The sequence below is a fragment of the Jaculus jaculus genome, chromosome 4, assembly GCF_020740685.1.
Source record: "Jaculus jaculus isolate mJacJac1 chromosome 4, mJacJac1.mat.Y.cur, whole genome shotgun sequence".
NCBI lineage: Eukaryota > Metazoa > Chordata > Mammalia > Rodentia > Dipodidae > Jaculus > Jaculus jaculus.
This window is the reverse complement of record NC_059105.1, coordinates 67,786,452-67,802,500: the sequence shown is the minus strand read 5'-3', so window position 1 is coordinate 67,802,500 and position 16,049 is coordinate 67,786,452. Positions and strand designations below refer to the sequence as shown.

The 16,049-nt window shown below is 41.3% G+C and overlaps 1 protein-coding gene across 4 annotated transcripts in view; it reads right to left on the bottom strand.

Annotated features, from left to right (window-relative positions):
- The window catches only part of Mettl8 (methyltransferase 8, methylcytidine), a 135,534-nt gene that overhangs the window by 86,185 nt on the left and 33,300 nt on the right, over window positions 1–16,049 (bottom strand). For 3 of the 4 annotated variants that reach the window (XM_004660241.2, XM_045147911.1, XR_006636818.1), the window contains exon 2: window positions 888–1,028. In XM_004660241.2, coding sequence (XP_004660298.2) covers window positions 888–1,027 — 140 coding nt within the window. In that variant the 5' untranslated portion in view covers window position 1,028. Of the gene's footprint in view, window positions 1–887; window positions 1,029–16,049 lie in introns of those variants that run through there. The other variant, XM_045147910.1, reaches the window with a different exon arrangement.

Below are 16,049 nucleotides of genomic sequence, written 5' to 3'. Positions count from 1 at the left end.
AAGAAAAGGTCAGAATTCACAGATTTGACTATACTAGTTGGCCAATATGCCCACAGATCCTCCTGTCTCCACCTCGCCAGCACTGAGATTTCAGGCGCACTTACTTAGTTTTTATAAGGGTGCTGGGGAACTGAACTCAGGTACTTACGCTTGCAGGGCAAACTGAGTCCCAACATATGGTCCTCTTTTTTTTTTTTTTTTTTTTTCGTGTTTCAAGGTAGGGTTTTACTCTAGCCCAGGCTGACCTGGAATTCACTATGTAGTCTCAGGGTGGCCTCCTCAGTGCTGGGATTAAAAGTGTAGACCACGGGGCTAGAGAGAAGGCTTAGCAGTTATGAGCTTGCCTGTGAAGCCTAAGGACCCCGGTTCGAGGTTCGATTCCCCAGGACTCACATTAGCTAGATGCACAAGGTGGTGCATGTGTCTGGAGTTCATTTGCAATGGCTGTAGGCCCTGGTGCACCCATTCTCTCTGTGTGTATCTGACTCCCTGTCTGTCTGTCACTCTCAAAAAAATAAATGAAAATAAAAATAATTTTAAAAAAAGGTGTGGACCACCACATCTGGCAGGTCCTCTTTTTGATACGTGTATATCTTATGTCTAGATGTACTGGTCCCTGAAGCAAACTGTGCTTCTTCTGGGTCATACCATGTGCCCAGCTGATTATTAAGTACACTAGGGAAGTTCCCCTTTCCCAATTCCATTTTCAAAGAAATTCAGAATTGGTTCCACATAGGTCAGGATAGGTTGCCCTGGCTTTTAGACTTTCACAGCCTAAACTAGGTCATCAGCTTTAAAGAATCCTTTCTTGGTCATAAATGGAAATACTACTATGGGTGATATTTAAAAAAACATATCTAATGCCAGATTTAAAAATGAAAACTTACCACATGTTGTGCTCAAAAACTTTGTCTGGATCAGTTAAAATCCTTGATCCCAGAGGGGCCACTGGGTGGCAACCACTTTGGCATCTGTGTGGCACCTTTCCTTGTCTTAGGCGGCAAACACATCTCCAAATTGCATTCATCCTAAGCAGAACAAACAAGGTCACAGATAATCAATTACTCAATAAGGAATTAAACTGGAGACTAAGCACTTTTAAATGAAAGATGAACATAATAGCATCTCTTGTCGAGAGAGGGAGAAAAAATGTTTTAGGTGGGTAACATTTCTGGCGTTCCTTGTAGAGTATTCCCTTCACCAGTTTTTTTTGTTGATACTTATTTAATGTCTAGCATGAGGCAAATCATAAAGGCCTAGAATCTGAATTCTGGGCATTAAAGACAGTTTTTCCCTTTAGTTTAGTCTAGTTCAGCCTAGTGGTTCAGGCTTGTAATACCAGCTATTCAGGAGGCTGAGGCAGAAGAATCAAAAGTTCAAAGTCGGGCTGGAGAGATGGCTTAGCGGTTAAGCGCTTGCCTGTGAAGCCTAAGGACCCCGGTTCGAGGCTCGATTCCCCAGGACCCACGTTAGCCAGATGCACAAGGGGGCGCACATGTCTGGAGTTCATTTGCAGTGGCTGGAGGCCCTGGCGTGCCCATTTTCTCTCTCTCTCTCTCAATCTGCCTCTTTCTCTCTATGCCTGTCACTCTCAAATAAATAAATAAAAATTAAAAAAATTATTAAAAAAAAAGTTCAAAGTCTGTCTGGGCTACGCCAGTTCAAGGCCAGCCTGGGAAACTCCTGTCTGGAAAACAGCCTGTCTCAAAAAAAAAAAAAAAAACTTGAAGATAGGATATAGCTCGTGGTAGAGGGCTTTCCTAGTTATGCTCAAGGCCCTAGGTCCAACTCCCAGTACTGCAAAAACCAGAACCAACCAGCCAAACAAAAAAAAAAGTTATTTTCTTATTTTGCTTTGGGAATTTTAATAAAAGTTCTAGGAAATATTTCATGATCACAAGACTCAAAACCCGTGTCATAGAAAAAATAAAGAAATTCTATTAAATTTCATTCTTTATGTTAAATAATATGAAATATATAATATAAAATTATGTTAATAAATATGCTATAAAGGATCCTAGAAATTATGACTCACATATATATGTATATATATTTTGCCACCACACCTGGCTTATTTATATATATATAAGGAACAGTCAGTAAATATAGTTACATATATGTTTTCCTATACAGAACATATGCTTTAATCTTAGCTCGAGAGAACTATCAGTTCGCTGGCCCAAATCCATCCATATTTCTGGGAAAACAACTTAAATTTTAAAAATTATTCCATCCTGAGTATGTACTGGAGAATACATTACTTTACAGTCTTGATAGAAAAGCCTTCAAAGGATGCTGCAGGATCTTTCTTGTCCCATTAAGAATCCACTGTAATACTGTGTGGCATTTCAGTGGCTCATCACCAAACTCAGCCTACTGCTGAAACCTGTCAGTTAGAAACAGATGCTAAGCGCATGTGTATATATAACAGACCTTAGGGGCCAGCAGAGGTGCTTCTAGGCATAAAAACACAGAACACTCAACACCCTTCAGCACCTTACTGAACACTGATGGGCTTTAAGACTGTGAATTCTGAAATAAACTTCAGAGTCAAAAACATCTCATTGTGCTTTTAAACGTAGGATTTAAGATTTTTTTTTTTCCTTTGGAGGTTGAAAAAAGGGGGGAGGACAAGGCTCGTTGTGTGCACACCAAAGAGATTGTATCGGTTCCAGTCAAATGTAACTCGCAGTGATGAGAAATGAAGCCCTCAACTGCTATTGCAGATGTTCCTGTTTCTTGTTTGTTTTCCCTTGTGTACTGAACGCAAGCTCTTTGGCGGAGCAAATGACAAGAGACGCTCCGCCTACCACTACCTTACCCTGACGTGTCTTTGTTCCCTCACTAGTCAGTGTTCCATACAACACTGACAAAGCCCTCCTGCAAAACTATTTTTACATCTTTCCGCACTGAAGGTATTCAGAAAATGTTCCTATGCGGAAGAGTAGAAACTGATTACACCTACAAAGACAGGCAATTCATGCTCAAACGTGTAAAATGATGTAACCGTTTCCCACCCAGGAGAGCCAAATGGAAATGAAATTCCAAGCCTTCAAATAATCATGTGATACCACTCTATGTAGGAAAAAGAAAAACAAAAAGAAGGCAAAGTTTCTCCCACTATAAATGACTCAAAACTTCTGTAGAGACAAAAAAAATAATAATAATAACTAGACTAGCTATTAGAAAATTCTGGAAAATTTCAGAGGCTGTTTGTGTACAGACAGACACTGCATGGCCAGGGCCTAAGCATGAGGCAGTCTCCCTGCGTAGGCAGCTGCCTCTCATTAGTCACACAGACATCTTTACCTATTTCATTTCTTTGTTACCTGTAATGGTGCTGCACTGCTATTTATCTTTCTTATTGTATAAATATATAATAAGTGGAGTAAAATATGCAAAAATCATATAAATGCATAATAAAATCATGGAAGTGTCTTCTTAACTACGCTGCAAGCTTCTAGAGGTAACACCAAGCTGCTCATTTGTTTGAATGACTATATAAAAATAACCCTTAGCTAAGCCAGGCGTGGTGGAGCACGCCTTTAATCCAAGCAATTGGGAGGCAGAGGCAGGCGTATCGCCATGAGTTCGAGGCCACCCTGAGAATACAGAGTGAAGTCCGGGTCAGCCTGGGCCAGAGTGAGATCCTACCTCAAAAAGCAAAACACCAAAAATCAACAACCAAAAAAAAAAAAGACACTGACACCTATCTGACATTCAGTTAATTAGAAAAGATGGGCTTCATCTTCTCCAGGGTGCCTCTTAGGATACTTGCAGTGAGCAAGAAGGCGACAATCCAGGTGCAGTGGCGCACACCTTCAATCTCAGCACTCAGGAGGCAGAAATAGGAGGATTGTTGTGAATTCGAGGCCACCCTGAGATTACATAGTGAATTCCTGGTCAGCCTGGACTAGAGCGAGACCCTTTTCAAAAAAATAAAAGAAAAGAAAGAAGACAAAAAGAAAGAAGGTGACAGAGTGACTGAGGGCACACGGGAAAGCATCCAGTTCAGTGACTACAGCAGTTTGCAATCTGTTCATTAATGTTATAGCTACGGTGCTAACTTAAGATGTGCGAGCACAGAACTCCACTTTGTGTGTGGAAAAGGAAAGACGGTCAGGAACAGCCCCAGTGGAATTCTGGTACAGACAGCAAGTTTCTGCCACCACAATGGCCCATTCCTCTTATACACCCTCTCCTTACTGCTTTTATTAACTCTTATTTATTTATTTTTGTTCATCTGTCTGCCTGTCTCTTTTTCAAAGTCTTACGATATAATTAATAGCTCAGGCTGACCTTCAATTTGCTATGTGGCCCAGGCTACCCTGAAATTTGTAATCCTCCTGCTTCAGCATCCCGACTATTGAGATTACAGGCCTGTGCCACTGTGCCTATTGCCATATGCAATATTTGAATACAAGTTTAAATAAAATACCATTTGCATAAGGAAATTGTATGGGTAAGTAGTGTTTCTATTTTTACCTTAAATCAGGAAGAGGTACAGTTCAAGACAGTCCATTCATCCAAAGGAAGGCAAGAATGGAAGAACAGAGGAATGAAAAACAGACAGAAGAAACATAAAACAAACACCAAGATAGCATATTTAAAGCCAACCACATATATAATTATATTATAGGTCCATTTAAATTAAAAAGCACAGGCCAAGCTGGGGGTGGTGGCACACACCTTTAATGCCAGCACTTGGGAGGCAGAGGTAGGAGGATCTCCCTGAGTTTGAGGCCACCCTGAGACATAGTGAATTCTAGGTCAGTCTAGGCTAGAGTGAGACCCTACCTTGAAAAATGAAAAATGAAAAAAATAGAGCTGGAAAGATAGCTTAGCAGTTAAGGCACTTGCCTGTGAAGCTTGAGGACCCAGGTTCCAACCCAGGTTGGATTCCCAGTACCCATGTAAGCTAGATACACAAGTGGTGCGGTAGCTAAGGCCCTGCCTGGTATGCCCATTCTCTCTCTCTGCCTCTTTCTCTCTAATAAATAAAATATTTTTAAAATTTAAAACTGAAATATTTTTTAAAAAGCATAGGCTACTGACTTAGGTTTTTTGTTTTTAAGAAAAGCAATACCCAAAAATTTGCTGTCTATAACAGAAACAACTTAAATATAAAGATACAAATTTATGGAAGTTTAAAAAGATATGATACAAACACTTCATGATAAAAGCTAACTGACCTCTACCTACATGAGATCACAGGAAGCATTTGGCACAGCAGAAATGAAATGCTCATCAAGGTAGGCCATGTATGCTGCCTATAAACCATCTCAATAAATTCCAAAGTACTGAGATCATATGCAGTATGCTTTCTGACTAAAAACATATCCCTGTTAATTTTTGATGAATTATCTCTTACCAATAAATATTTTTCCTTATCCCCAGCAATGACCATTTTCTTGAAGTCTAATTCTTGAACATTAACCTACTGCATCAGCTGCCTAATGTAATGTAGATGGTAAATCTTTTTTAAACTTTAAAATATTTGAGTTCCTTTTATAGGCAGTATCTTGTTAATCCTTGTCTTTTGTCCAACTTTACAATAATAATAAAGTACCTAGAAAAGGATGGTAAGTATTTAGAAACTGAGCAACACACTCTTGTTTGTTTTTTGTTTTTATTTTTCTCATTGTAGCCCAGGCTGACCTGAAATTCACTTTGTAGTCTCAGGGTGGCCTTGAACTCCTGGCAATCCTCCTACCTCTGCCTTTCAAAAACTGGGATTAAAGGCATGTACAACCACACCTGGCTTCAACACACTTTTAAATAACCTGTAAGCCAAAGACTAAACTTTTTTAAAAAATATTTTATTTATATATTTATTTGACAGAGAAAGAGGGAGAGAGAAAAAACGGGCATGCCAAGGCCTCCATCCACTGCAAATGCCCAGAGTAAGTTTAAGGCCAACAGGCCTACAGAGTTCCAGGTCAGCCTGGGCTAGAGACCCTGTCTCTTATTGAATGAATGAATGGATGGATGAATGAATGAATGAATGAATAAATAAGCAAACAACTGAAAAAGAAATATCTCAAATCAATCACTTCAGCTTCTGTCTTAACCTAGAAAAACAACAAATGGACCCAAAGTAAGTAATAGGAAGGTATTTTTTTTTTAAAGCTGAAAGCACTAAAATAGAAAATGGATAAAACAGAAAATCAAAGTTAAAAGCTGGTTCTTTGAAAAGATAAATAAAATAATAAAATTCTGCCCACACTGATTTTAAACATTTGTATTTCAGGAAACACATTTTTTCAACCCTAGAAATGAAAGTGGATGCCAACATAAGCCAGATCAATATTGAAAAACTAAGAGGATGTTATGGACAATTTTATTCTTTTATTTATGGGACAGATACCTTGAAAAACTTACCAATAGTAACTTTTCAAATCAACACAAGAAAAAAAATCTAAGCAGCCCTAAATTTATTAGATAAGTCTATAACTTAAATAAAAGTGAGAGGGAGTCTGGTGGCTTTGTTAGGCAGTTAGGGCCACTGGCCCCTGAAAGTATAGGCAGAAATGTCTGCCTTGCTGGAGATCACAAGATCTCTTGCCTATAGGAGTTCCCTTGATCTGTTCATCCACAAACAACTTGAGCCCTTCCTAGAAGAGAATTCCCCTTTCCTACAATTTAAATCTAACCCTGCCATTGTGGTTGGTCAAGTTCAGTCCCTACAACTTGGCGTCATGGCTGGCCTCTTCCTGAGCCAGCCCCAAGCCTGGACCAATCATCCTTCACTCTGGCTCTCCTGAGCCTGAAGGGTGAGGCCCAGCACAGTGAGGTTAGGAATAGATGGGTGTCAGGGGACAAGCCTCTCTCAGGGCTGCCTGACCATCACCCCTGAACCTCCAGGCCCTCATCTTGGCCCGGCTGGGCAGAGATGGGGGAGGGAGGAGAAACCCCTGACCCTTCTTACCCCCACCTGCCTTCCACATGGCAGAAGCTCTCTGTACTTTCTCTCCTTTTTTCTCTAAATCTCTTTGCACATTTCTTCCAGGCCCACTACATGGGCTCTCAGACCATATGGGTGTATTCATTTTCCTCCTCTTGATTCTGTACTTCCTTCAATAAATGGTGTAATTTAGTTAATTAGCCTCAGTTTGATTTGCCCAAATCTTTGGTTAAATGCAAACACAAACTTAGGACTTGGGGTTCCAGGAGGCACCCAGCACACAGGGTTTGGAGTTCAAATGCCCCATAACAGAACCAACTTATCCACAAGGATAATTAACATGTAATATCTAATATGTCTACATAATATTAGACACAAATATATGTAAAGAACAAATCTGAAAATACAAGTGTTGACAAGGATGTAAAGAAACTGGAGTCCATATATACTGCTGACAGAATGTCAATACAATCATTGTGAAAACCACTATTATTATATTAAATATTAAACAGAGTGACTACATGATCCAGGAATTCCATTTTGGGGCATAAATTTAAAATATTTATTTTGAACCATTTGGTCATACAGAACCTGAGGAGATGCTTGTACACCCATATTCACAGCAAAATCCAAAGTCATCCTATCCTATATAGTGAGATCAAGGCCAGGCTAAGCTACATAGTAAAATACTCTGTCTTAAAAATAAAAATGCAAAGCCAGGCATGGTGGTGCACGCCTTTAATCCCAGCACTCGGGAGGCAGAGGTAGGAGGAGTGCCGTGAATCTGAGGCCACCCTGAGACTCCATAGTGAATTCCAGGTCAGCCTGAGCTAGAGTGAGACCGTACCTCAAAAAACCAAAAGAAATAAAAATAAAAATAAATAGAAATTTAAAAAAATGCAGGACTGGAGAGATGGCTTAGTGGTTAAGGTACTTGCCTAGAAACCCAAAGGATTCAGGTTTGATTCCCCAGTACCCACGTAAAGCCAAATATATAGTGGCACTTGCACCTGGGGTTCATTTGCAGCAGGTGGAGGCCCTGGTGCTCCCATTCTCTCTCTTTCTGCTGGGCATGGTGGTGCACATCTTTAATCCTAGCACTTGGAAGGCAGAGTTTGAGTCCAGCCTGAAACTACACAGTGAACTCTAGGTCAGCCTGGGCTAGAGTGAGACCCTACCTCAAACAACCAAAAAAAAAAAAAAAATAAAATAAAGGTAAACTTTATATGATACATGGATACACATATACATAGTATATATGTGTTTATGTGTATGGACATTCTGACACACGTGTGACTTGGCATGACTAGAGGAAAACTTCAGGTGTCAGATTCCTTCCACTCTTGCATGTTGTTGACCACTGTTTTTGCCAGGTTAGCTGGCCTCTGAGCTTCCCGGTGGTTTTCCGGTCTCTGCCTCCTGCATTGCTGAAGGCGTTAGGATTACAGACAGTAATGCCACAACACCCACCATTTAAAAACAACTTATTTGTATGTGTGTGTGTGGGGGGGAGGGAATGAATGGGCACAGCAGGGTTCCAGCCACTACAGACAAACTCCAGACAAACTCCAGATGCATGCGCCACCTTGTGCATCTGGTTTACATGGGTCCTGGATCCTTTGGCTTTGTAGCCAAACACCTTAACCTAAGCCATCTCTCCAGCCAACACCCATCTTTTAAATGGGAACTGGAAGATCTGAGCTCAGGTACTCACACTTGCACAGTAAGCAGTCCAGTAAGGGAGCTGCCCAGGCACATGTTATATGTATTTTACCACAATAAGAAGCAAACAGCTTTCCCAGGCCCAGATGTACTCACTAGTGAATGCCAAGTATTTAAGGAGAAAACATCAACTGCACACAACCCTACTACAGGAGAGCCAACACCACTCGCCTTGTTTCATGAGGCTGGCATAACTGAGATAATGACTGTAAGTTCTGTGAAATACGGGTTTGAATATTGGCCACGCTGTCACATTGCAGAAAGACTTAATGCTCCCATTAGATTTTCAGACTGTCCAAAATCTGGTCGGAATAAAACCGGAGGATATCTAAGAAGGGAAGGCCCAGATAAGAGTTTTTAGGCATCTCTTGGTACACTTTAATTCCTAAGGCTGGCGCAGTCATGAGCTACATAGAAATGTTTTGTCTAAAGACAAATTGCATGTATTATGTTAATTCTATAAGATTATAGTGGACAAGAAAGATTACGGTGGAAAAAGCTCCCACCACCTAGTACTTTTATCATACTTTCCATATGTTTAGATAAACAAAGACTGTTGTGTTACAACTGCCTATGGTAGTCATATATTTTGTATAGGGTTATACTCTAGGAACCACAGGCTTAGGTGTGGGCTAGGCTATACCAAAAGCACACTCTGGAATGTGCACACAATTACCAAAGCACCCACGGGCATGTTTCTCAAAAGCTATCCCCAGTGTTAAGTGACGTGAATTTGTTTAGCTTATGTACTCCAGTTCAGAGTTGAGAAACAAAGCAACAAACATGCTCAAATCCCAAATCTGTGTTTTTAGCTTCATGTTCTTTTTGCAACCCTTCACTTGGCTCACACAGTTCCTACTCTATCAAATTCTAGCCTATGAGATAATCAGGTCTTGTTTCTTTTACTTCCCGTCACAGGCTTCGACGTTCAGCTCACCGTTCTACAGTGGCCCTGCCTCTCAAATCCTCCAAAGGCCGAAATGAAATGAATGGGAATGAGAAAACAACTGTGGGGCCCTTTCAGAGATTGACACCAAGACTTGTCACGAAGAGTGATTGCTTCAGCCAGCTGGAAAGGAGCTACTGGGCACACAAGTATCAGACTGACAATAATCGACAGCATCTGCTATGCCGTCAAGTACGCGGAAAACTACCATGATTACCAGGTTTCCTGCTAGCTCTGGGCGGAGGTAGGTTATTGGCCTACTTTTGAATACAGGACAAAGAGCAAACGTATAAATTGACTTGGATTCAGTATCCAGTATGGCAAGCCAAAGCGAAGGTGGTTCTGATACTCACCAGATGTCAGGGTCAAGCACCGCTGCCACCACGTTAAACGCAGTAGCAAAAGAGCCTTTGATCAGGACACTTTGTGGGGAATAGCTCTCGTCTCAAACTTTTTGCTAAATGCTTTATCTTCTACTATAATGGACCCCACTTCACAGTAATTCACACAACAGCCCAACTATAGCAAAAAAGTGTAGCATAATCCACTGGGACAAGTAAAGTGTATGCGATACACATGAAGAAATGCTTCATAATGTCTTCTTTTTGTCGTGCTAAGGATCAAACTCAGGGTTTTGCATATGCCAGGTGAGCACTCTACCACTGAGCTACAGTCCCCGTGGACACATGCTTCTTAAATTACAATTTATTTTGTGTGTTGGTGTGCATGTGTGACTGTGCATGGGTGTGCATGTGTGCAGCAACACGCATCCCTGTGTGGAGGCAAGAGGTCAACATGGGGTGTCCTCTTTAATCACATCCCACTGGATTTTTTTTTTTAATTTATTTATTTATTTGAGAGCGACAGACACAGAGAGAAAGACAGATAGAAGGAGAGAGAGAGAATGGGCGCGCCAGGGCTTCCAGCCTCTGCAAACGAACTCCAGACGCGTGCGCCCCCTTGTGCATCTGGCTAACGTGGGACCTGGGGAACTGAGCCTCGAACCGGGGTCCTTAAGCTTCACAGGCAAGCGCTTAACCGCTAAGCCATCTCTCCAGCCCCCCACTGGATTTTTGAGATACAGTCTCTCTCTGAACTTGGAACTCATCTAATTCAGCTAGACTAGCCAGCCAGCCCGCCCGCCTCAGGGATTTCCTGTTTCTGCCTCTTCAGTGCTGGGATCACAAGCAGGTCCTACCATGCCTGGCTTTTACAAGGGTGCTGGGAATCTGAACTCAGGTACTCCTGCTTGCATGGCAAGCAATCTCGCCAGACACTGCAAATTTTGTTTTTGTTGAGCAACAGTTTTATGTATGTTTTATTGAAAGAGGGTTTTAGTTGCAAGAAATAACCATCATATACTTTGCAAATTGAGAAAAAACAGGAAGTAGGGCACCAACTGCAATTTATATTTCATGCAAATTTAATTTAAAAAAGTGTATGTGGGCTAGAGAGATGGCTTGGCAGTAAAGGCACTTGCTTGCAAAGCCAAAGGACCCAGGTTCGATTCCCCAGGCCCCATGTTAGACAGATGCACAAGGGGATGCACATATCTGGAGTTTGTGTGCAGTGGCTAGAGGCCCTTGAGTGCCCATTCTCTCACTCTCTCTTGCTCACTCTCAAATAAATAAGTAAAGTATTTTTTCAAATGTACATACTGGACCAGAGGAATGGCTTAGCAGTTAAGGCATTTACCAGCAAAGCCAAAGAACCCAGGTTTGATTCCCCAGGACCCACATAAGCCAGATGCACAAGGGGGTGCATGTGTCTGCAGTGGCTGAAGGCCCTGGTGTGCCCATTCTCTCTCTCTCTCTCTACCTCTTTCTCTTTCTCTCTCTCAAATAAAATAAAAAGTAAAAAGTTAAAGCTGGGTGTGGTGGCGCACGCCTTTAATCCCAGCACTCAGGAGGCAGAGGTAGGAGGATCGCTGTGAGTTTGAGGCCAACCTGAGACTACAGAGTGAATTTCAGGTCAGCCAGAGCTAGAGTGAGACCCTACCTCGAAAAATCAAAAAAAAAAAAAAAAAAAAGTAAAAAGTTAATTTACCTTTGAAAAATGTATTTACTATGTAGTGTTCCTTGCTGTCCATAGGGATTAGTTCTAGTAATCAATGGGTATCAAAATCCATGGATATTCATGCTTTATATAAAGTGTAGTAGTATTTACATAAAACCTATGCACATCATTCCCTATATTTTAAAAATTATTTCTTCAAGAGAGATTGGGGAGGAGAGAATAGGCATGGCAGGACCTCCTGCTGCTGCAAACAAATTCCAGACACATGTACCACCTTGTGTATCTGGCTTATGTGGGTCCTGGGGAATCAAACCCAGGCCATAAGGCTTTGCAACAAATGTCTTTAATCATTGAGAAATCTCTCTAGTCTCATTCCATATGTGTGTGTGTGTGTGTGTGTATATAGATATAGACATATTGGTATAATTTAGTTTATTTTTGTTGTGCTTTGGATCAAATCTAGAACTTTGTGAATACCAGGCACAAGGTTTAACAATGACCCAAGCCTGTAGTCCCTCCTCCATTTAAAATTGTTTCTAGGTTGCTTAAAACAGTTAATACATGCCTGGAGAGATAGCTTAGTGGTTAAGGCCCTTGCCCATGAAGACTAAGGACCCATGATCAATTCTCCAGGACCCATATAAGCCAGATAGATGCACGAGGTGGTGCGTACGTCTGGAGTTCATTTGCAGTGGCTAGAGGCCCTGGCACGCCCATTCTCTCTATATGCTGCTTCCTCTGTCTCTCTCTCTCTCTTAAATAAATAAAATAGTTAATACTGATAAATCAGTAGTTATGAGGGAGCAAGGACATGTGTAAAAAGTCTGTAACGCTCCGTTCAGACCGATCTTTTCTTTCTGATGTTGTGGTGCAGGGGATGGAACCAAGGGCCTCACACTTATTAGGCAAGGGCCTTTCCACTAAGCCTGACCCCTCTTCTTTCTCCTCCTCTTTTTTTTTTTTTTTTTTTGGTAAATCTTTTTGAGACAAGTCTTCAAGTTACTCAGCTTGGCCTTAAACTCACTCTGTAGCCCAGACAGTCCCTAAACTCTTAATCTTCCTACCTCGGCCTTAAAAACAGCTGAGATTACAGGTGTGCGCCACCTAGCCTGGTTCCAAATAGCTTTAACCACAGCTAGGTGTAATCTTCATTTCCCCATCAAGGAGTACTTTTTTTTTTTCTTTTTTCTATTTTTCTTCTAAGGAGCACTACTTAAAAAAAAAAAAAAAAACATAGAAGGCAAAGGAAACTAACTCTGCTCAGAACTGGAGTAGCATAAATGAAATGTAGTCATGAATCACCCAACTAAAAATCGCCTTGATTCTAAGGCAAGTAGTCTAAGAAGGCTGTGTTCTTCTCCCTTCCTTCCTTTCCTCTCTCCCTCCTTCCAGTCCCTTTTATTGAAGAGTTTTGTACTCACATATGTAAAATTCACACATGTGACGACGACTTTTTTTGGATACTACACATCCCAAAAGGATCCCATTACTTATTCCTAGTTTTCACTGGGTTGCTAATTTGTTGCAACTGATTTAAGAAGTGGACAATTCCTTCTCTCCTTCCGTTGGCATTTTCTCTTGGGCATTCACCAAATCGTAAGCAAGCCACTGGGAGTCCCAAGGTCCCAGGAGAGGAAGGCGGTTATTTTCTTTGCAGTACTCAAACCTATGACAATGGCAGCTTGCATTAGGAAAATAACGTACTATTTTAATGCTCATTTCTTTAGCTTACCCGCTGTTTAGGAGTTAAGAAAAGGATTCATATTTCCCTTGCTCTGGATCCTAAGCTTACTTTCTTATGACGTCAATACTAGTGCAGAAGCAACGAGTAAAACTGTTTGTATGGAACCATGATTATCTGTGGAGCAAAAACTACTTGTACAACTCAGAGGGAATGGTTCCCAGCTCTCTCACTTGTTAATCATATGCTAAGTGCCTGCTCACCATTGAAGCTAACTCCTCTTCAGTGTTTGTTGGTTTAAAATCAACAAATTACTAAGACACATGTTTTTACCTTTGTAACCGTGTAGCTTTTCCTCCCAGCTGGAAGCTGGTACGAAGGTTTCATTCAGAGGAGCAAACACCAGCTAGATAAAGCTGTATTACACATTACCTGAGAGGCTAGCATTAATGAGAACAAATTAAAGTGCTATTGTTACGCCGTTTTGAAGAGGGGAAGCCGACAGGTAAGAAACACTTAAGTATCAATTGCACTGTGCTGAAAACTAAAGCTTCAATTAACCCTGGCAATTTCGGAGAACTCTGGGGGTGACCATCTGTGAGGTAAACGGCTCAGGCAACACACATCTTGTTTTAATCTTTCTTTGGATGATTATAATTTCAGGGTACAAATAAGGTTATTAGCAAGAACAGAACAACAACAATAATTATAGTAAGTACTTGCAGAGCACCTCGATCACACTCTGACGTCAGTTACCCTGAAGCTCTGCAATGGGAATCTCATGCTTGCCGTTAGCTCTTTGGGGATGGACCGAGAGGTGGCTGCGCTGCATGCGGCCTCACCGGAGAGGCTACTGGGACCCAGAGTTCCCTGAGGAGGTTCATGACAGAGAGTCCAGCCTGACCTACTCTCCTTCCAAAATATCTGAAGGCTGTTCTAATCACTCCGTGAGTTGTCTCCATGCACATAGCACTGTACCAGAATAAAACTGGTTTTAACTCATCCAGCTGCCAGTTGATTTCCACCTATGCTACAGTGACATTTTGAGGTGTTGATCAATCGACACTGATTGGCGGATAAATTGGCGGATTGTCATATTTATGCTTCATGTATTGTCAGTCATTGCAAAGGTGGTAAAAAGTTCACATGGGTAAGATTAAGGGAGGGCTGCCTTCACTGAGATATTTGATTTTCTATTCACTAGAGATATCTCTATCTTTAGGTTTACTAAGTAGCAGAAGATGCTTATACCTTTATGCAATATTCACTCAGTCAAAATTTTCTAAAAATATTTAATTATTTATTTATTTATTTGAAAGAGAGATGGAGAGAGAGAATGAGCCCACTGGGTCCTTTGGCCACTGCAAATGAACTCCACATGCATGCACCTTATGCATCTTTACGTGGGTCCTGGGGAATCAAACCTGAGTCTTTTGGCATTACAGGCGAGCACCTTAACCACTAAGGCATCTCTCTAGTCCTCAGTCAAACTTTTTGAAGACTCAATGAAGGTAAAGTTATATTAAAAACTTGAACTAAGCCAGGCATGATGGTGCACACCTTTAATCCCAGCACTCAGGAGGCAGAGGTAAGGAGGGTCGCTGTGTGTTCATGGCCACCTGAGACTACAATAAGGAATTCCAGGTCAGCCTGGGCTACAGTGAGACCCTACCTTGAAATCCCCCCCCCCCAAAAAAACTTGAACTATATTAATGAGTAAAAATATCCAAATGAAGGTACTTCAAAAAATTTAAAATGCCGGGCATGGTGGCGCACTCCTTTAATCCCAGCACTCGGGAGGCAGAGGTAGGAGGATTGCTATGAGTTCAAGAACACCCTGAGACTACAGAGTTAATTCCAGGTCAGCCTGGACCAGAGTGAGACCCTACCTCGAAAAACCAAAAAAAAAAAAAAACAAAAAAAAAAACATACATATATATATATATGTATATATATATATATATATTTATTTATTTATTTATTTAAAGAGGGCTGGAGAAATGGCTTAACAGTTAAAGCACTAGCCTGAGAAGCCTAAGGACCCAGGTTCAATTATCCATGTCCCACATAAGCCAGGTATACAAAGTGGCACATGGATCTAGAGTTCGTTTGCAGTGGATATTGGCCCTGATGTGCCTATTCCCAATCTCTCTCCCCCCTCTCTGTCTTTAATAAATAAATTAAACAAAATTTAAAAGAACATCAGACTTGGGCAGAGTACAATACTTTGTAATTTCTAATTTTTCTTAATATTTGAGAGAGATAGAGAGAGAAAGAATGATGTGCCAGGGCCCTCTAGCCACTGCAAACAAACTCCAAATGCATGAGTCACTTTGTATATCTGGCTTTATGTGGGTGCTGGGGAACTGAACCTGTATCCTTTGGCTTTGCAGGCAAGTACTTTACCCATTAACCCATCAAGTTCTACTTTTTTAAAAAAATTTTTTTATTTATTTATTTGAGAGCGACAGACATAGAGAGAAAGACAGATAGAGGGAGAAAGAGAGAATGGACGAGCCAGGGCTTCCAGCCTCTGCAAATGAACTCCAGACGCATATGCCCCCTTGTGCATCTGGCTAACGTGGGATCTGGGGAACCGAGCCTCGAACCAGGGTCCTTAGGCTTCACAGGCAAGCGCTTAACTGCTAAGCCATCTCTCCAGCCCAAGTTCTACTTTTAAAAACTGTAATTGCCAGGCATGGTGACTGATGCCAATAATGCCGGCACTCAGCAATATAAGGCAGACATTTTGCAAGTTTGAGGTCAGCCTGTGATATATA